The 20,620-nt window shown below is 39.9% G+C and overlaps 2 protein-coding genes across 2 annotated transcripts in view; one reads left to right on the plus strand and one right to left on the minus strand.

Moving 5' to 3' along the window:
- Positions 1-8,100, plus strand: part of LOC124286445 (toll-like receptor 4) — a 34,745-nt gene extending 26,645 nt beyond the window's left edge. Inside the window, exons 3-4 of the mRNA XM_046722824.1 lie at positions 2,688-3,901; positions 3,971-8,100. Coding sequence (XP_046578780.1) covers positions 2,688-3,901; positions 3,971-5,320 — 2,564 coding nt within the window. The 3' untranslated portion in view covers positions 5,321-8,100. The remainder of the gene's footprint in view (positions 1-2,687; positions 3,902-3,970) is intronic.
- Positions 8,101-13,437: 5,337 nt separating this feature from the next.
- On the minus strand, positions 13,438-17,728 carry LOC124286456 (carbohydrate sulfotransferase 15-like). The gene is made up of 3 exons (XM_046722833.1): positions 17,405-17,728; positions 16,071-16,356; positions 13,438-13,598 (listed from the first exon to the last, which is right to left on the minus strand). Exons 1-3 carry the CDS (start codon positions 17,726-17,728, stop codon positions 13,438-13,440), a joined length of 771 nt encoding a protein of 256 aa, XP_046578789.1.
- Positions 17,729-20,620: the final 2,892 nt, after the last annotated feature.

The raw sequence follows: 20,620 nt of genomic DNA on the forward strand, positions 1-20,620 counted from the left end.
CTTCTCGGTCAGGTCACCGTGACCCCCTCCCAAGACTCCTAATAATGTTTAATTTACAACAGTGAAATAACAGATGAAGTTGTTTTTTGTTTTTTGTTTGTTTTTGTGTTTTTAGATGAGGCAGGGTTTGAAGGCTCTGGGGTTAATCATTATTGTGATTTAACTCTTAATGAGGCATGTGTCACCTCTCCCTCGACATACCATAAACAAACACAGAGCAAGGTTCTATCATTTCCATATGTTTACATGTTATGAGGGAAAGATTACTTCATTAGTGTTATCAGACAGTTTAAAAATTCCATTTATGACGTAAATATTAAATGTACTTAGCATTATGCGGAAATGTTATGATTCCCACTTGACTTCATTGTAACGCACAGAGGAGATGTTTCTGCCTAAAGGTCCTTACACTCATGCTGGACGTCTTATAGCGAGGGAAGAGGTCACATATGGAAAACATCATTGGAAGTGCCTGTAAACACAATGCTCACATGGTGAAACAGACTACTAACTAACTATATTTATTAAATTGATATCAAAAGTTTTTAACATGAGCAGCTCAGGTGAAATATCAAAATATTAAACCTGCTGTGACAAATAGTTTAAAACATTTTCATCTACTCCAGAACTTGAAGCCAGCGTGCGTCCCATTTCTCCCGCTTACACTCATGTCTATTTGTTTAGAAAACAAACTCTCTCCCCCTCTCCACGCTCAAGTCATTCATTCCATTGACGGTGACTCATAAAACACTGCCGCCCTAGTCGTTGTAGAAATACCATATATGGTTGTCGTTACTATGTCTCGTTTTGACTTAATTAACAATCACACAGTGAATGGCTCCATTGCAACTAATTAAGTCATTGTGTTTAATCATAGATGACCTATGACATCATCCATATCATTGCATATCAATGATACGAGAGCTCATTAAGTGAATCTGACTGTGTACACAGATGGTTCCATGAACGAGGGGGAAAAAACCATGTGTGTAAACGAACCAATCAGCATTCAGTGTGCACGTTTTTCGAAAATAGGTTTATGAGCGCGCGCAGTTTCCATATATGGGAATGGCACTACGCTAATTACTGTGCATTGTTTTCCGTTAATGAAGGCATGGTCCCTAAATTGCATAAGTGCATAAGTTAATCACTTGTTACCTCACTTTGTTTACCTGTGACGTCATGCATATATTTGCATATTAATGAGTTATTCTGCATTTTTAATCATGCATAATGATGACGTCAGAAAGCCCTCGATGGTCACGTGGCTTGGTGACGTCATAGAGCCACATGGGGTGGCTCTGAAGTTCTTAACTTTACTCTACTAATATTGCTAAAAGCGGCGTAAAGCTTCACTCACTCACTCACTCACTAATATCACCTGGGTTATCATGCTCAAAATGATCAATATATAGTAAACGTATACTCTGATACTGACTTCAAGCCATGAAAACTACAGTACTCAGGACAGGTTTCATTTGTAAAAATCACAAATAGCGGAATGTACATCTATCTTAAAAGTTCATCTTCAAATATACGTACTTTTATGGCAATATATGTATTTTTATGGCAATGTATTACAATATGTGAAGTTCATTTCTGATGTACCCCCGTGATATTGCTGGATTAGTGCTAAAGTCACTCACTCACTCGTGATGAACTCACTTCTGTCGATCCTGGTGTCGAAATGCTAAGTACGAATGGCACGCGTGGGATTCTATCTTCAGTTTTCATTACAATCGTGCAGCCGAGTCACAAAGAAAACCACAAGTCAGAAGTTCATAAAAAAACAAAAGAAAACCCGCTGTCTCTCTAACCGGCCTGAGGTTCAACTATTGACAAACGTCTAAACTAACTACTCACACCTAAGAGTATGACGATGCAATTGTATCTAAATATCACTGGTAATTGGCGACAAAGACATGGCTGCCCACAATCAGAGGTGATCAGGGTCTACTTTCTAAACGTTTCACATTGCTCATATTTCATTAACTGCAACCTGTTCATGGGAATAATGAGTGAGTGAGTTTAGTTTTACGCCGCTTTTAGCAATATTCCACCAATATCACGGCGGGGGACACCAGAATTGAACTTCACACACTGTACCCATATGGGGAATCGAACCCGTGTCTTCGGCGTGACGAATGAACGCTTTCACCACTAGGCTACTATGACTGCATGTTAGTCAGATTTACTGATCTCGTTGAGGACAAGGAGTGTAGCTATGCAGAACCTTTACAAACATTCTGTGTACCATAGAGGGGTTTGCGTTATGGCAGCAACATATTAAAAATAAGATGAAACTAACACGTCACAATTGAATTCTGGAAGCCCAAAAAGTCAGGAACTCTTCGCATTGTCACCAGTTCCTGACAAAGCTTTTGACCAAATCCAACACCCAGTATTCATGAATATATGCTAAGAATGAATCAATAAGAATTCTTCTTTTTTTTCACCCATGGGCGAGAATATTAAATTTTGCTCAAATGAATGGTATTTGTTTTCATGTTTTGGAGGTTGTAAATGAATCGTGATACAAAATTTAGCACATTTTGACTTACTTCGGCTATCATATCTTCATATATATATATTGCGTACTGTTGTCCAGTTACCTTCTTTCTCTGTTCAGTCCCTTACGTTTCTCTGACCATGGTTTTGTCTGGTGGTTATTAATGGTTTCATTTCAGGCATGGCGCTGATCCTGAGGATCGTCCTGCTCCTGGGATGTGTTCACGTTATCTATTCCACCTGCCCGCCCTGCGTATGCTCAACGACTGCTTACGGCAAAATCATCGCCAACTGTTCCAACAGAATGCTGACCAGTGTTCCTCCAAACATCACTTCTAATGTATCCCATCTCCTTATGTCTAACAACAGCATCAACGAAACAGGTCAGTTTAAAAGGTTCACATCAATGGAATACCTGGACCTGTCTCACAACGAACTGACGTCTCTGGATGTGCACAGTTTTGAGGGAGCGGTAAACCTGACATTCTTGAACCTTCATGGCAACGGGTTGCTGTTGAACAACATAAGCTACCCAGACAGAACATTTCAAAACCAGACTAAGTTGCAGTATTTGAATATTAGCGGAAACGCCAGAGACCTGGCCGCAAAGTACCCGGATGTATGTCTAGGCAACTTGGTGGCGCTTCAAACATTCATCGTTGATGGCATAGAGAACGTAACATTTGGTGAAGGGTTTGCTAAACTGAAGAATCTCACAATTCTTAGTTTGTCAGGAAAAGGAGGAAATTGTTCGATTGATAAGCTTTATAATGAATCCTTCCAGAATACACCAAATTTAAGGCATCTTGATATCAGCTACTGTGATATTTCATTCATTGAACCAAACGCATTTGGTCCACTGAGGAACATCGAGACGCTTGATCTTTCGTTTAACACTCATCTTGGCTTTGACAAACTGGGTGATTCTCTCTACGGCCTGCAGCATTCACCTCTTAGGGTTTTAAAGTTTAATGGTATCGTCAGACCACATGCTATCGGTATTGAAATGACAGCTCATCATTTAAGATATTTGGACAATATGAATCTTATGGAATTGCACTGTGATGCAAACAGAATTGAGCGTTTGGGCCACAATTGTTCCGGAAAACTTAACAAGGTTCAAATAGTATCAGCACAGGGTAATAGATTCACATTTGGGTATTATATTTTCACCCTTGCTAAAATGAAAAATCTTCGTAAACTTTATCTGATGAACCAGTACCCATCAAGTAAAATCACACTTCCACCTGAGGAGGCTGTCGATGGTGAAGGGAATCATTTGATGACGAGAAGGAGTTTAGAAAGGAAACCTGTATTCAAACAAGATCCGGAAGTCTTCCAACGTCATAACGACATCAACATAGACAGCTCTCTGACTGAGAACAGTGTATTGGTAGATAAGCAATTACAAGAACATACGGCAGATAAAGTACTGGGATCATCTACGACAGCTTATGTATCGATACCTCCCAATCTCACATTTGTAAATGCAAGCATGAGTACGTTAGATTATACCATTACGGAAATATATTTCATACACAATAAGGTGAAAGTACTTGATCTTTCACGGAACGTGTTTTCAGAATTGAAAGGTCCAATTCGTGGGGTAGATTTTCTCGAATTCCTTGATCTCACAGACGGTTACTGCAAGTTAATTTTTCCTACGTTCTTTATGTATGCTTCGAATCTAAAAGTTCTTAACATGAGTAAAAATTATTTATCTCATTCACTTCAGTCTGATGTGCATGGGCACTTATTTTTCAACCTTACAAAACTGGAAATACTACGACTTTCAAATAACATCCTTCTTGATTTACCATCACCTATTTTCAAAAGCCTTTACAATCTTCGGATTCTTGATTTAAGCTGGAACACTATGAAGACATGGACTGTGATGATCAGCCATATGTCATTTCTCACTTCTTTGGATTTGTCAAACAACAAATTTGAGTATGTCCCAAAATATCTGACAGATCAAATTGGTCAAATAATGAAACCGAGAAATGACACATTTCACATGAACATCCAAGGCAACAATCTTATATGTGATTGCAGTACACTTCAGTTCTTAGAAGCACTATCGAAGGCCCGGATTTCCATCGAAAGACCTAATGTTACGAGGTGTCGATTTACCAATGGAGAAAGAACAACATTTCACAATATAGACAATATTGTATGGAAACTGCAGCAACAGTGTAAAATAGATGCTCCATTATTTGCCGCAACACTGTCTGGAATCATAATCTTCTTGCTGATAGTGGCAGGTGGTGTAATTTACCGATACCGGTGGAAGATACGCTATCTGTACTATACTACAAGACGCAAATATAGAGGATATCAGAGACTTCAAGGACAAGAAGAGGAGGAAAATTTCACCTACGATGCTTTCGTTTCATATGCTGATGAGGACAGAGGGTTTGTTGTTGAAGACATGCGTCACATGCTGGAGCGACACTATGGCTTGAGACTTTGCATACACCACCGAGACTTCATGGTCGGAGAAGCCATCACTGCCAATATCATCAACGCTGTTCAGGCGAGCAGGAAAACCATTATTCTTCTGTCACCTAACTTCTCCAAGAGTGCGTGGTGCGACTATGAGGTCCACATGGCCAAGCTGGAGAGTATTCACACAGGTAGGGACGTCCTGTGTGTCGTGTGGTATTCTGACGTGCCTGATACCAGTCGGCTGAGCAGAGACCTGCAGGATGAGATTAGGTATGGAACCTACATGAGGTATCCTACAACTGAGGATGAGAAACCAGAGTTCTGGGAGAGGCTCAAAGCAACCATAAGTTGTCAAATGCCCTAAGCTATCAGCTGTCAGCTGGAGAAGGTTGTAGGTTGAAGGTTGTCAAAATTTGCAAAATCTTAGGCATCCGAGAAATATACATATCTTGAGTGCCTTAATGTTACAAAGTTTGCATTCAAACGCCAAGCTTGTTATGTTTATAACACGTATGTACTCGGAAGAATGATACAATGAGTTCATTATGTTTATTCAGAGTGCAATCAGATTATTCTTGTATCATAAGTTCTATATTCATGTATGGTGGTATCATATTCGTATCACTTGTAATTTGCGTATCACTGTTATTGCAAAAGTGTTGCACTCGGAGCAGAAGATAATGGCGGTATGTTTGAGAGATACATTGTAAAACAACGGCTATGGGACAGTCAACGAACTTACATGGAAACAGAGACAAGAAATGAAGATGAGCAAAGATACGGATCCATCTAAACATTAGTTTTTTCAAAATGAGAAACTGTCGTCTGCTCCAAGACGTATTACCTACGCTTTAACAACAGCTGTTAACACGCAATCCGATTCCTCTACTAACTCTCAGTCACGTGACAGAGGAGATTCACCCCACTCACCCAGGGGCAAGGATACCAATACAAGCCGCTCTCAGGGGCACAAATAGGGGTGTGGTCAGTGCTCGAATCGTAAGTCAGTGGATGTGAACCTGTTCTGGAACATACCTGGACTGCGATCGAAGACAGCTGACTCTGAGTGTTTTTCATATTTCAAATCACTTTATACCAACTGTTTGACAGGAACCTGCATTGACAAACGTGATGAAAGTAGCATAGCTGTAAAACAGCATTGTCAGGCGGAATATATGTTTTTGTATAAAAACAATGTGGCATAATTAACTTGGGTGAAAGACAGCTGTATTGACAAAGCGAGTTTTTGTTTGATATAAATATTATTTACTGTTATGTTTTACATTCATTAAGAAAATTCTACATGGTATAGGTTTGCTGATTCAGAGAACGCCATTAAACTACAATATTGTTAGAAATTGATGACCAGATGGGTGAAGTATCATGTACATCGGACAGGGACTATAATGCAAGGACTTGGAACAGAGCTAGGTTTGGTTGAGGATGATTTTCTCGAGTATTCAGATGATCAAAATATCTCATTATATTCGGATCTTATATTCTGTTAATAAAGTTTTTAAAATGTTTAGTAAATGATTTAACTTATATACTCTGTATTAAATGTATGCATTACGAATAGAAACTGTGGACGTGATTGCTAATATGGTAATATTAGAGCTAGTGTAATAAATTACATAATGTACATCATTGCCAGAGTAGATACTGTTTGTATTTGTGAAACGTGACTTTGTGACTCGGGTAAAGGAGATTTCACATATATTAGTAATATTGGAGTTAGTGGAATAGATTACATCATTGCAACTGTAGATATTTGTTTGTATTTGTGAAACGTATCTCGTCACCATCAACGAGTCACATCATCATCCACTTGTGATGACGTTACGTGCGTCCAACACCCCCGCGTTTCAGGTTTGTCTTAAATTCAAGTAGGACAAAAATAAGGAGGACATATTCGTACGTAATACGTCATCAGAACCTTTGGAAAGAGGCGTTGTTGCTTTTTTAATTTTGATGAAAGTACATGCATATCACAGCATCTTTCTTTGCTGCGGAAACTGTAAGAAGGGAAGTAAAGTCCCGTAGCAATATAAAACATTTGTTCCATTGTGAATGTGAATAACTTTAAAACGAACAATGTGATTTGAAACATATTTTTCTGAAAAAAAATAAGCACCATGATTCACTATCTTGCACGCGCTGACCAAGCTAATTTTTTTTACATTTTGGTCATCTCTCCACACTCTCCTAGCACAATTATACGCAATATGCAATGTTTACCCAGATTCAGTGTGGTCTTACATAGAATAATTACATGAAGTTGTATTATCATTAATCAGATATAATCATTACTCAGATAATGATTACTGCACACTTCCAGAATGAATGGATCTGGAAAGCTGGTTTTTATGTATGTATCTATCTATGCATTCGATACAAATTGCCTGTTTACATGTAAGTTTACTTAGACCTACTGTGGTTCACATGGAATGATTATATGATAATGTACTATTACTAATCAGATATTATCATTACTCAGATAATGATTATTGTACACTTCCACGATGACTGTGACCTGAAAGTTGGTTTGCATGTATGCATGTATGTACTAGTATTCAATACAAAGTACCTGTTATATGCAAGTCTACCTTGACCTACTGTGGTCCAACAGGGATTAAGTATAGGATGACGTACTATTAATAATCATGTATTATCACTAATCAGATAATGATTACTATACACTTCCATGATGAATGTGATCTGAAAGCTGGTTTGTATGTACATAGGTATGTTTTCGATACAAATTGCCTGTTATATAAGTCTACCTAGACCTACTGTGGTCCCACATGGAATAATTATATTATGATTATGTACTATTACTAATCAGATATTATCATTAGTGAGATAATGATTACTGTACACATCCATGATGACCGTGACTTGAAACCTGTTTTTATGTATATAGGTATGTATTGGATACAAATTACCTGCTATATATATAAATCTACCTAGACTTACTGTGGTCCCACAGAGAATAATTATATGATGATATACCATTATTATTCACATATTATGATTATTAATCACTTTCATGATGACGGCGACTGAAAGCCGGTTTGTATGTATTTGATAAGTGCCTGTTGTATGTAACATGTATATCTTTTGGGAATAAAAAACTTCACTATCTATGATTCACTTCACTTCACTTCACTATAATTCACTATCTTTTACATGAGGTAAAAGCAATACTATCTAAATTTAAAGCCTTGCAACCAATGGGGCTTACACGAAAACATTGGCTTGCTGCGCGCCTGCATCTTATTATGAACATGTGTGTCTTAAAGCAAGAAATGCGAATAAATGTACTTGTAGAGAAAAAACGGCACAGGTTTCTAGATACAACTAGAGAGATGCTAAATAAAAATTGCAAAAGAATTCTGGCATTACTCTTAAAAAACCTACTTTTTGAGAAATATGATGTAATATAGATCTACAAGAATGGTTTGAATATTTCAATGGTCTTTTAAGTGGTACGGAAAATACCTGTTGACACTCAGTAGAATACGACGTTTGATACTGGTGACGATTTAGCCACTGATATCTTTGATAATCCAGGAACCCGAGACGAGATAAGACTAGGTATGCTTCGTGCCACTGCTGAGACGTTCAGACTCGATGAGTATATGTACCCATGTTTTCTTGGGGTTATATAAGCAACCAGCTAGAGATTAGCTATAGCGCGGGGTAGATTAGGCTCACCGTCTCATCAACACCTTGTATCAACTCTGTTTCATGGTAATTCCTAGTGAGGTAAAACGTGCTAAGGTATTACCGGGTTTGATATTGATAATCGTCAGTGTATTCTGTAAACAGGAGCTTTAAGAGTGTTTCGGTCGCCGTGAGTGTTGGCGGTAACACCGTTGCTGTAGTCAAGCCATTACATCCTGTATGGACGTTACTTGTCTCATTTGAAGGGAAAAGGTCACAATGACCTGGCCAGATCACATTCGCTAAAGGAAAGTAATAAATTGAGATAAATATGACTAACAACATGTTACCTATTTTCCCATTAATTTGTTTCCATAATGTGCTCGTCAAGGAATCTATTTAGGCAGATATTCGAAATAAATTTTTCTCAAACGTTCAAGTTGAAGTTCTAAATAGCTTTCCTGGGCTGTACATTCGGCGTAGTGTTTGATGGACGGACCTTCAATAAATCTTATGTAAGTATCAAACATTATGTTATTTTATGTACGCTTGAGCCACAGTACACGAATGTCTGTGAACGTAATCATGAGTTATGGATGTTTAGATCTGTGAACGTAATGATGAACTCTGGTTCTTACACATCGCCACCAAACTTACAGAACTTGCTCATACATTTAATGTACGAATATAATATAGAAATTGAATATATTCATAGTATATATGTATGAGTAGTGTATGCATGACATGTAATTTTTCGGATATGGACAATGAGTATCCTTTCGTATTAGTAACATACAAATATAGCATAATGGTTTATTTTCTAGAAATGTGTAGAACCTTCTATTGTACATCATCATCATCATCATCATCATCATCATCATCTTCTTCTTCTTCTTCTTCTTCTTCTTCTTTGTGGATTGATTAACTTTTACCAATTCCATTTTTCGTTTTCCATAAATAATGCAAGTTTCTCATTATATGGTTTGTAAAATGTGTCCAGAAGAGCGCGTGTTGAGTTCATCATGTCCCCGACATCAACTCCGTAGTCCCTTTGGTTCAATGCCTTCATATTCGTTATGTATTCCAGCTCTTCGTCTGACAGATTACCTGTAAGGTCAAAATCAATTCAATAATATGATTTGTAATAAAATTCATATAATGAAGACATGAACCGTTTATGGTTATCAATAATATGTGTTTTCATTTAGATGTTGTACTGTTGAGTTGACTGTGTACAAAAATACATCATGGAAACATCTGCAACTGAAACGGTACACTCACTCAAATTGAGGAATTTGAAAATGCCCGTAAGATGTGCTTTTTCATTTTCCACAAAATCTTCAAACTTCAGGACATGTATTTGGTCTTTAGGAAAGTTTGCCATCCAGTCGGCCAAAAACACTTGGTATATAGATCCACGCAGATCCACCTTTCAAAACAAAATGATAAAACATACATGAATACAGTAGGTAATAAAGGTAGCCCTTCCGAGGTGCAGCGATTACCCCCGCAGAATTTATCTGGTAGGGATCAGCTGATCATGGGTTCGATTCTCAGATAATGAGCCTTTGTCAGCATAATACCTGCCCTAAAGGCGAAAGTGCTGCAGGTATGTGATGAGATACCTTCAGCCTCTGACATACGTGCTTATATCAAAGACTAACACTATCACCTCTGGTAGAGAATATAACAGCCACACCTACTACTTCCGGGAGTATGAGACGGTGGGTAGCCTGTTAAACCATACTCACTCACTCACTCACCCACTCACTCCACGTGAGTGACTATAACGGGTACTTGTGGATGAGCATGTTCCACTTCTGTGAGGGATGGGATAACACAGGGAAACGTTTTACCACTCTCGGAAAATATACTGAACATCATTGAAAACGCACCACCTGTATTAGTTTGGATTTCCAAGAGCATAAATGAGCAATCGGTGTAAATTTTACATACTTTTGTAGTCCAATGATTGGTAAAGAAAAGAAACAAGAACCAATCCAGCAAAACAGTGACGTTTTAATTCAGCTGACCATGAAATAAAGATGGAGTCAAATTGGAAAGTCAGTAACGTGTATGACCACCGTTAGCAGCACCACAAGCTGTGCAACGTCTCCTCATTAAACTGATAAGTCTCTGAATAATGTTTTGAGGCAATGCATTCCACTCTTGTTGCAAGGCATTCTCAAGTTCCCCAAGGTTGTTGATCTGTGGGCGACGTGAGAGGCGTTGACCGATGTAATCCCACGACTGTTCAAATCTGGTGACAATGTAAGGCCATGGAAGTAGAGGAATGTTGTTATTTGCCAGAAACTGTGTTGCAACACGTGCAGTGTGCGCTCGAGCATTGTCCTGCTGGAATGTGTGCAGATCTTGATGTTGGTTAAAGAAGGGAACGACGTTGTTCTGAAGAATGGTGTCACTGTAGTAAAGGGCATTCACTCTGCCACGACAAACTACCAGAGCGGTTTTGTGATGATAACTGATCTCTCCCCACACCACAATGCTGACTCAACCCCACCGATCTGTTTGCACAACACAGTCCTGATGGAAACGTTCTCCCCGTCGACGCCATACCAGTAGACGCCCGTCAGCATTTCGCAAGTGAAAACGTGACTCGTCGGAGAACACAACACCATGCCAATGTCGTAACAACCACAAACGATGCTGTTCAGCCCATCGTCGGCGTTCACGGCGATATCGATCAGTCAGGATGGGTCCAACATAAGGGCGTCGACACCGTAATCCTGCTGCACGGGGAGTCAGACGGGGTCGGACGGTGGAAGCATCTGATCAAACCACGTCGGCCTTGGACAGCGTTGGCGGTTCTGCCAGCCGGCAAAATGGTGATTCTTCTGTACGATCCCGAATATGGCGCCGAACAATGTCTCGATCTTTGCGAGGGGTGGTAACACGTGCCTGGCCAGGACGTTGGCGGTCCCTGGTGCTTCCTGTTTGTTAGTACCTGTTGGCAAGTCTTATGATGGTGGAATGATGGCAACCAAATCGTCTGGCAATAATCCTGCTTGATGTGCCAACCTGCAACATGCCCAACGCCCGTTCTCGTTCCTCTGGTGACAATCTTGGCATTGCAAAATAAACTTTACCTGCGGAGGTACAGCTAAAATGAGAACGGTTTTTTGCCGACGGTCATTTATACCCCTAATCAGCATATTTTATGCATGCAATTTGTGCTTTTCGTGTGTGTTGTGCATGAATTTTGTTGTTGTCATGTGATGTGTTCCATGATGTGTTCGGGAAATCCGTTCTTTACAGCATTATTTACTGTCTTTTGTGTTATTAACAACATTTCCAACGTTCATTTTCACTCTCAAAACAATCCTATTACCATTTTTCAAAATTTACAGGTGGTGCGTTTTCAATGATGTTCAGTATATATTAAGAGGGGAACGCATATCCTCTGTGAGAGAATGTAGCATACATGTACATATCACCGTTGTGAGAGAATGATATATAGACAAGGATACATACGAATGCTGTGAGATAATGTGATGATGAATAGTTGTGGCAGCAACTTCGGAGAGACTGTGATGTCAGACAGTTTTGGAATTTCGCAATCTCCGTGACAACCAAGTCGTGGAAATCCTGTTTGGACACCTTCCTTTCATATATGTAGCTTTTGTAAAAATATTGGGAGTAGAGCCTGAAAATACAACATTTCGCGTTGAAATTAATTGTCACAGAAATTCATTGTGTGGAGAAGAAAATTATGGCATAAACAAGTTCCTGATTTCGACCTATTTGGAACTGAAATGCGCAATATACCGTTAGAACACCATATTTGTGACCATCTGGAATGATAGTAAATAGAGTGAGCAGTGTTTAAAACTCCCAAAATTCCAAGCCAGACAGCCGGACTGATAACTTTAACAAATTACCAGTCCGGATACAAACTTACCTGCCCTGTTTTCAACAATGAAAACAAAAATCAGGTTTCTGAATACTTTACTGTTTGCAAGCATCGCAATGAACAACATAGCACTAACAGGCAATGCACCGATTTTAGGTAAACTGGAAGTACATGTGTTGTGATTGGTTATTGTAAAATGAACTGTCCAATCGTAAATAGTTTAACATAATTATCATAATACCTTAAACGCCTCAAACTGACGACCAGAGAACCTGTCTGATATTATGAAATATTTACTGTTAGGGGTAAAAACATCTACCAGACCACCGGACAGGCTACTTTTGAAATTTGACCGTCCGAGATGAAAATAGACCGTTCCGGACGGCCGGGCAGGTGGGAATGTTAAACGCTAGAGTGAGGTATAAACACATCATGCGTCATAGCATAATGCAAGGGACCATCTACATGTGGTCCTTGCCTCGTTTAAATTCATTAGGCCATTTCACAGTTCGGTTAAAAAGCCAATCACCCCCAGCTTGCCTTTGAAAGTTTTGGTTTGGATACATGCCCTTCTAATGCAGGTCCTTAATCACAGCTCCACTCTCAGTATGATTCAACCTTGTCAAGTTCTTCAGTTCTCCGCCGTCGTCATATGAGCGAAATATTCTCAAGCACGACGTAAAACCCAATTTCACCTCACCTCAGTTCTCCGCCTGGAATCGGATGGTCGTGGGTTCGCATTCCACCTAGCCAGATTATATTGGTTTGTCGGTAGGTGTTGGGGGATTTACTAGAGTGCCGCACGTCAAAGGATTGCTTTATATCGGTTTCCCTCCCACACCACGTTGACAGATTGTAACCTAACTGAAATACTGTTACAGCTGAGCTAAATCAAATTCCTGCTCTCACTCCGATAAATGTACTCCGAGATGGACTGTTACACGTTACCTGGTCGTTGGGTTCCGGAGGATCAGCAGGAGTTTAGCACGAGGGTTCAGATGGTGAATGACGTCAGCATCTGTCACACATGGTTCCGCGCATCCTTCGTTGCCAGGCAACATGTCCCAAAAGCCGTGCGTGGAGAAATGGGTTGGCGTGGCATCACCTGTGGAGAGTCAAAAAGCAATCAATCGCAATTAATGTCCACGTTCCGAAGTATAGTACTACTAGCCTCAAATATTATTTTACCTAAATTACATATTAATAAATGCTATTACCTATCACATATTGACTGACTTCACCTTGTCTTTGTCTGCTCTGAATATATGCAGAGCTTGTCTGCAGCAGATTGAGGTAAGTCTCGATCGATGAACAGGAAGGTTCTGAAACGAAACCCCATAATTTCTTGAAGGATATAAAATGTAATCGATGTTATGACGTGTGATCATAATTTTATGCATGTTATGTCATTAAGGGACAGTTCACAATTTATGGCTAGAGGGGTGGTGTTGTGATTTTAAGGGGGGGTCACCCATTTTGTTGTGTGGAGGTAGGGGGGTCACTTACTGTGTACATAGTTTTAAAGGGGAAGGGGTCATACACATTGTATATGCTTCTCCATAAAAATCATCATCATCCCCCCACCCACCCCCACCCATAAATAATGAACGGTCCCTAAGGTCGGTACGTGAGATATATTTTTGAAGCATATCAAGAAATCTGTGTTCCGAGGTGACATGAAATGTTTGAAGATATCTTATAATCGGTGTTGCTATTTGAGATTAAATGTTTGATGGATATCATGTGAGAGTTGCTACCATATTTTATGGAAACTTATATTTTGAACCAATTCCCATTTGGGCTTGTACCATACGTTATCGAGTTTCCTTAGGTGAACACTTCCCTAGCTTTGGAATTTGAGTATAACGGACGCAACCGGGGACTTGTCGACATTGCAAAAGCACATGACGGGCTTGGAAACATTTCACCCGGCAATGTCTGAGGAACTGTGTCCCTGGCCGCAAACCCGGGCATATAAGAACAATGGGGAATATAACATTTGGTACTTGGGGTGCAAATGGGACATTTCGCAGGCATCCTTTATGTCAAAAAGGGACAGAGAATTCCATGATATAACGATTTCATTTCAATCTGTACTCAAGGTATGTTGAAAGGTCTCGTTAATTTCTTTCACAAAATGTCACTATGTACAACACTTGGAAAGAAAACGAAAATGGTGTAACCCAAAATCGGAAACGCTATTGCTTTGTACTCAAACTACTCTGGTAGTTTGTTGTCTGCACAATTAAAAATTGTTCAGTGTAGACATATTATCCATATCACCATGGTGCTGATCTACATTTACGTAGTCATAATTAGGGAAAACAGTCATCTAAGGCGCCGGAATATGTTGTGCAGAATTGTCTCCCTTTTCATAGTTTGAACGATTTGGTAACGATTTGGAGGTTTGTCAGCACTATGCCAGTGTGGATGGTTTTCAGTCAAAGCATTTTAAAGTCTCAAACCTGCATCATTCTAGTTATCCTCCAATGGCAAGCTGACAATCGTACACATGTACTACTTTTCATAGCTTCATCGCTCACTCACACATTGTACTTAGTATTCATACACTTTTTACTTATACTCAGCAGCAACATATAGCCTGACTGCACTCAATTTGTGATTGTCGTTCTGTGCTCATGCCAATAGGACATGCTTTTCAAAGCCGATCCAAGACCAAATGTACATTTTAAGTATCTAGGTTATTAAGAGAAGGCTTATTTGACCCTTGCCTTTGCTTAATGCATGCAACTATTGCATTCCACATGATATAAAACATAAGCTGCTAATTGTCTAGCTAGATATAAGACGAGTATATGGATGACAAGTTCTTGTTTATTGTATAACACAACGTTTCTGGGCTACTTCTTGCCCTCTTGCAGGTGATTGACATAAAGAAGGGGCAGAAAGTAGCCCAGAAACATTGTGTTATACAATAAACAAGAAGTTGTCATCCACATACTCGTCTTATATATTCACCAACTTCTAAATGCCTCTCAAGAATCTGTCCAGCTAAATGCCTGATAATGAATAGATTTGCCTACTGTAACAGCCTCTATGTAGGACTCCTTGACAAACTTCAAAGGTGCAGTATACGACAGCGCGAATCGTGACCCTCACCTCCAAGAAATCCCACATCACCCCAGTTCTTAGAAATCTCCACTGGCTTCCAATAAGAGCAAGGATCCCGTTCAGAATTCTCTGTCTGACATATAAATCTCTGCACGAGCAATCTCCTTCATACATATCAGAGCTGATATCAGAATATGTCCCTGCATGGTTACTAAGATCTCAACACCAGAACCTACTGACAGTGCAACAATACGGCCAGAGATCTTTTGAACATTATACCCCCTACATATGGAACTTTCTTCCCCAAGACCTTAATCTTTCTCCAACGTTTGAGTCATTCAAAGTGAGCCTCAAAACCTTTTCCGCCAGTTCTACGAATCATAATAACTTTCTCATCATCCCTTCCTATGTACTTTTTAACTGTTGCGCCTTGAGCATGCTGCAAGCGTGGAAACTAGCTCATTATAGATGTGCACTATCATTATTAAAACAATTTTAAACCTACTTAGTCGACCATGACATATCCAATGAGTCTCTTTCATGGCATGGGGTGCGACGTCAGGGTGTTGTACTATTCTACTGAAAAGTGTCGTGGTGCCACATTTGGCCTGTCCTATGATGAAGAAGTAGGGGAGGCAGCGCAGGGTCTTCCCCCCTCCCGACTCCATCCATCTGAGTGACTTCTTTAATGATTTCTCAGCCAAATAACAAGTGTTTTCAGGAACTTGCTCCTCCCACCAGCATGGGTTCTTGAATTCTTGAACAGGTTTGTAGGTTGGCTTGAAGAAATGCTTCACAGATTATTCAAGGTGTAGATTATAGTGGAAGTCAGTTCACATGGTGAAGATATACTACTATCATGGTCGTCTTTAGCAAAGATTGAAAGATTCTACCACTACAACTGTTATAAGTGAGAAAGAACCAGAAAGGGATAGTTTGAAACTACACTTCCTGGGAGCCAGTTACAAAGAAAGGGTCTTTAGTAATTGTCTAAACACCACCTCCAGCATGTCAGTATTGATCAATGCCAGAATGAACATTAAATGATATGTCGTGTCAGTAGCACCTGAGAATACATTGTATCTTCTAGACTGACTGAGTGACTGAGTTTGGTTTTACGCCGCTTTTAGCAATATTCCAGCAACATCACGGCGGGGGACACTAGAAATAGGCTTCACACATTGTACCCATGTGGGGATTCGAACCTGGGTCTTCGGCGTGACGAGCCAACGCTTTAACCACTAGGCTACCCCACCGCCCCGTATCTTCTAGAGGTAGATGTACGAAGAGTGACTGTAACTGTACAATCGTCATATTTCGTTATCTCGGTCGATTTATTTGCCTAGTTGTCCCTGAATCTTGGTTAAAAGTTGTTTTTTACTTTATTGTTACCTTGCATCCAAATGTATAGAAGTTTCAACTGTTACATGACTAATCTTAAAGAAATTGTTAGTATTTCAACTATTAAGATTCGTTACTTTTGGTAAGTAAATGTTTGACTGTGATAATGCCGTGATAATGGAGAGTCGCTTCGTTTTTGGACTTTTTGGTCCCGGCTTGGCGCTCGGCATTAATGAATACTGGTCGGCTCGGAGTCAGTATAATGAGTCTGAGTGGGGTTTTCATGCTTAACCGCTGCATGGTGTTCTCAGTGAACTAGCACTATAAAACCAGCTTAAGTCTGGGCTAGTACAAGCAGCCACACATACACACGCATGCACGTCGTCATATGAGTGAAATATTCTCAGGTACGACGTTAAACCCCCTTTCACCTCACATCACTACTACTAGTACAACAACTACTACCACTAAAACAACGACTACACAGCTGCCTCTTACCCTGAGATCAAGTTCCTTCCACACGGTCCTGTTGTAACGGGCATTTTCCAAATATTTCTGAATGTCCTGATACATTTGGACTCGTCTGAGATATTGAGGAGTGGGTAGTTGATTGTGAAGCCGACGTTGAGCTGCTGCGTTCTGGTCCGCCAGCACCAGTAACCCTTTCCTTTGTATATGTTTGCCTTGCCACTGCGTCAGCTGGGAGGGGTTAACCACGCCCGTCACTGTGACGTACCCAAGAACAAGGAGCAGAACCAACACAGACCCGATCAACACCACCTTCAGACGTTTTAGTCCAACTGTTATCATGTGTCGTCTCATGTCTGTGCACATAATATTTCTATTTCTTCGAATTATCAAAATTTTACTTAAACTTTGCTGAACGTTAAAACAGTGATCGCCTTTTTTGAAACTTCATGAAACACCCAGGCCAAGGAATAACCGGTCTCAATGTCCGGTCGAAACACACCTGAAATGTAACATATGTTATATTTGGGATAACACTTTCTTAGTAAAGTACAAATTCTAGTACTTTTTTTTCCCATCCCGGATTCGAACTCGCACCCTCAGAGTCAGGCACCTAAACGCCAGCTTACATAGTCAGCCGCCAAACCCGCTGAGCCACCGCAACTGCCACAGAGGGGTTCGATGATCGTTTTTTATATTACAAATATGTTATTGCAAAACTGAAAACCTTCTAAAAACAGAGTCGGCTGGACGAGTCTGACTGTATCATGAGCATGTGTTTATGAATCACTATCACTTAATGATGAGACCAGCTGAGCGACGAGATGAATGTCTCACCTGTGTCCCTCGTCAAGAACAAATATAACGCCTGGTAAACTGTTCACCTGAAAAATAAGGTAACCTAACAAATGGGGAATTTCATCGAACATCATGTTTGTGATTGATGAATCCAATTAAAATATTCCTCCACAGGTCCTTTAGACCACCGGTACAGCTGAGTCCACGTTATGTGTATTTGAAGAAATAGAAAGATACTCACATGCTTCCACGAATGATTCAGTTTATGAACGTATTGGAATACCTGGTCTGCCGTGAACAGGTGTGTGTACCACCTAAACAGCAGCTGTCGCTGTCCCCATATCTATCACTCATCCGCTGTCCACACCTCTAGTTCTTTCCACACTCCTGTCATATATTCCTACGTAGGAAGATGTGACAGGAGTAACCTCTGTGGGAAGAGAATGGGGCTCTAGAAAGTAAATTCTACTATGACAATAACAGTTGAGAAGTAATTCAGTATGGAGTGTTTTCTTTGATAGCGACAATATAGCATTATTCCAACTACTTTGATGAAACCGGATAATAAAAGATGGCGTAACTGTCAACAGTTCTATGTCGATTGATTCTAAATATTCAATGTCAAAGTGTTCATAGATGTTCTTGATATCCCGGCTTGTCACCTTCCCCAGGGTTCTGTCTGGGTACATCTTCCACCGACCAACAAGGCGACACCAGACATCTGTCATCCAGGCGTGACAACCTAGCATATACGGCGACATCAGACTCGCCACAGCTGCTGAGCTGACGTTTCAAGATAAACTTTAGTGAATTTGTATGTTTGGTAGCTTTAGTCCCTTTGCCCTATTTTGATTTGTGAACACCGATATCGACGTAGATTTAGGTTTTCCATTCGCTTCCTTTGAATATCTGATAATTAATTATTGTGACTGAGTTACCATTTTACGTTACAATATTTCAGTCACATAGTGACGAGATCAGTTTTATTAAATACTATAAATATCGGTTAGAAAGGACAAGACATTAGCCATACCGTTTGGGTGCTGCTGGCACATAGTTATCTGCTTGTGTTAGCTCGTGATAAAACCTTCGTTACGAACCAGTTGACGAACACATACATAGAGTGTCATAGACAATAACTTGTTCTGGGGATTGTTCAAGACAGGCGTTTAATACTTTGGTGCACGGGGTGTCTTAACAAAGTGTGCACTTACACGCACAGCGTTATATGTCTATAACAGTATGTACATGAGTTTATTTTTAGTAAGTGAGTGAGTGGGTGATTATATTTAGGGTGTTTATTATAACATTTAATAATATTGAATGAATGAATTCCACTAGTTACGGAGAGTACAATTATTACAAAGACTAATATATTTTAACATTATATCAATTTAGTGGCTACTGAAAGAAAATGAGAGAAATGGTAGATCAATAGATTTCCTGGGCGAGATACAGCCACCCTAGACTAAGGCTTAGTCTCTGAATATATATAATTTGGATAGTAACAAACAAGCCCATTTATATTGAAAAGGAGCCCTAGGGAGACCAGAGATTCAGAGACTAAGAACATCTGCATTAAGGGCTACACGTGCTGGGGTCATTACCAATTAGAAGTCACATCATACAACCATCAGATAACGCTATAAGTGAAAGGCATATTTATTGGCCCTCCTGTTAAGCCCTGTCCTATCTCCATGCCATGCTGTCATCACCTCATGTGGGCCGGTCAAGTGCCCCTACTGCCTAACATTTTACTGTTGGGAAACTTGCAGCCCACAATGTCACTTGGACACTAGATGACCAAGGTGCAAGATCTGTGTGGAACACCAACAAAATTATTTATGAATTTGAACTTATCTCCAAATTCAAAAGTTTCCATTTGTATAATATGCGAGAAGCTGATATAGATAACCACCATTTTTTTTTAAACAAACTGTTCAATGGAAGTGAAAAGGCAAGCGTCTGTCTTACGCTTGAAGATGTTCTGGGTATTTCTAGATACTAGATCATCCTCACTATAGATTTCACCTCGCATGCGTCACATCACGAAGGTAAACAGATTTAATTCCGAGATGCTGTGCCTTTTGAATTTGGTTCTTCCGACTAACAGGGTCGGGTGGTCAGACTTGCTGACTTGGTTGACACATGTCATTGTATCCCAATTGCGTAGATGCTCATGCTGTTGACCACTGGATTGTCTGGTCCAGATTCGACTTATTTACAGACCGCCGCCATATATGGAATATTACTGAATGCGGTGTAAACCCAAACTCACTCACTCACTCTTCATGAGTGCTAGGTCCCTGCCATATGTTCTACTGTTGAGCAATTAGATAAAAAGAGATTCTACTAAACACAATAACAGTTTCACACAATTCAATCTTATATCAGAAATAGCGAAATATAGCCCTTGTTCCAATTACAATGATGAAACCGGATAACCGC

This window comes from Haliotis rubra, unplaced genomic scaffold (genome assembly GCF_003918875.1).
Source record: "Haliotis rubra isolate DU_JTF1 unplaced genomic scaffold, ASM391887v1 Scf383, whole genome shotgun sequence".
In the NCBI taxonomy this organism is placed as follows: Eukaryota; Metazoa; Mollusca; class Gastropoda; order Lepetellida; family Haliotidae; genus Haliotis; species Haliotis rubra.

Bases quoted from the DNA above. Each gene is read 5' to 3' on its own strand.
- LOC124286456 (XM_046722833.1), bottom strand. From the start codon at position 17,728: ATGAGACGACACATGATAACAGTTGGACTAAAACGTCTGAAGGTGGTG. The intron at 16,357-17,404 runs GTAAGAGGCAGC...TAATCTGTGAAG, and splicing joins GGAAGGAACTTGATCTCAGG to CATTTCTTCAAGCCAACCTA. The intron at 13,599-16,070 runs GTAGGTTTAAAA...GACTCTCCACAG, and splicing joins GATATGTCATGGTCGACTAA to GTGATGCCACGCCAACCCAT.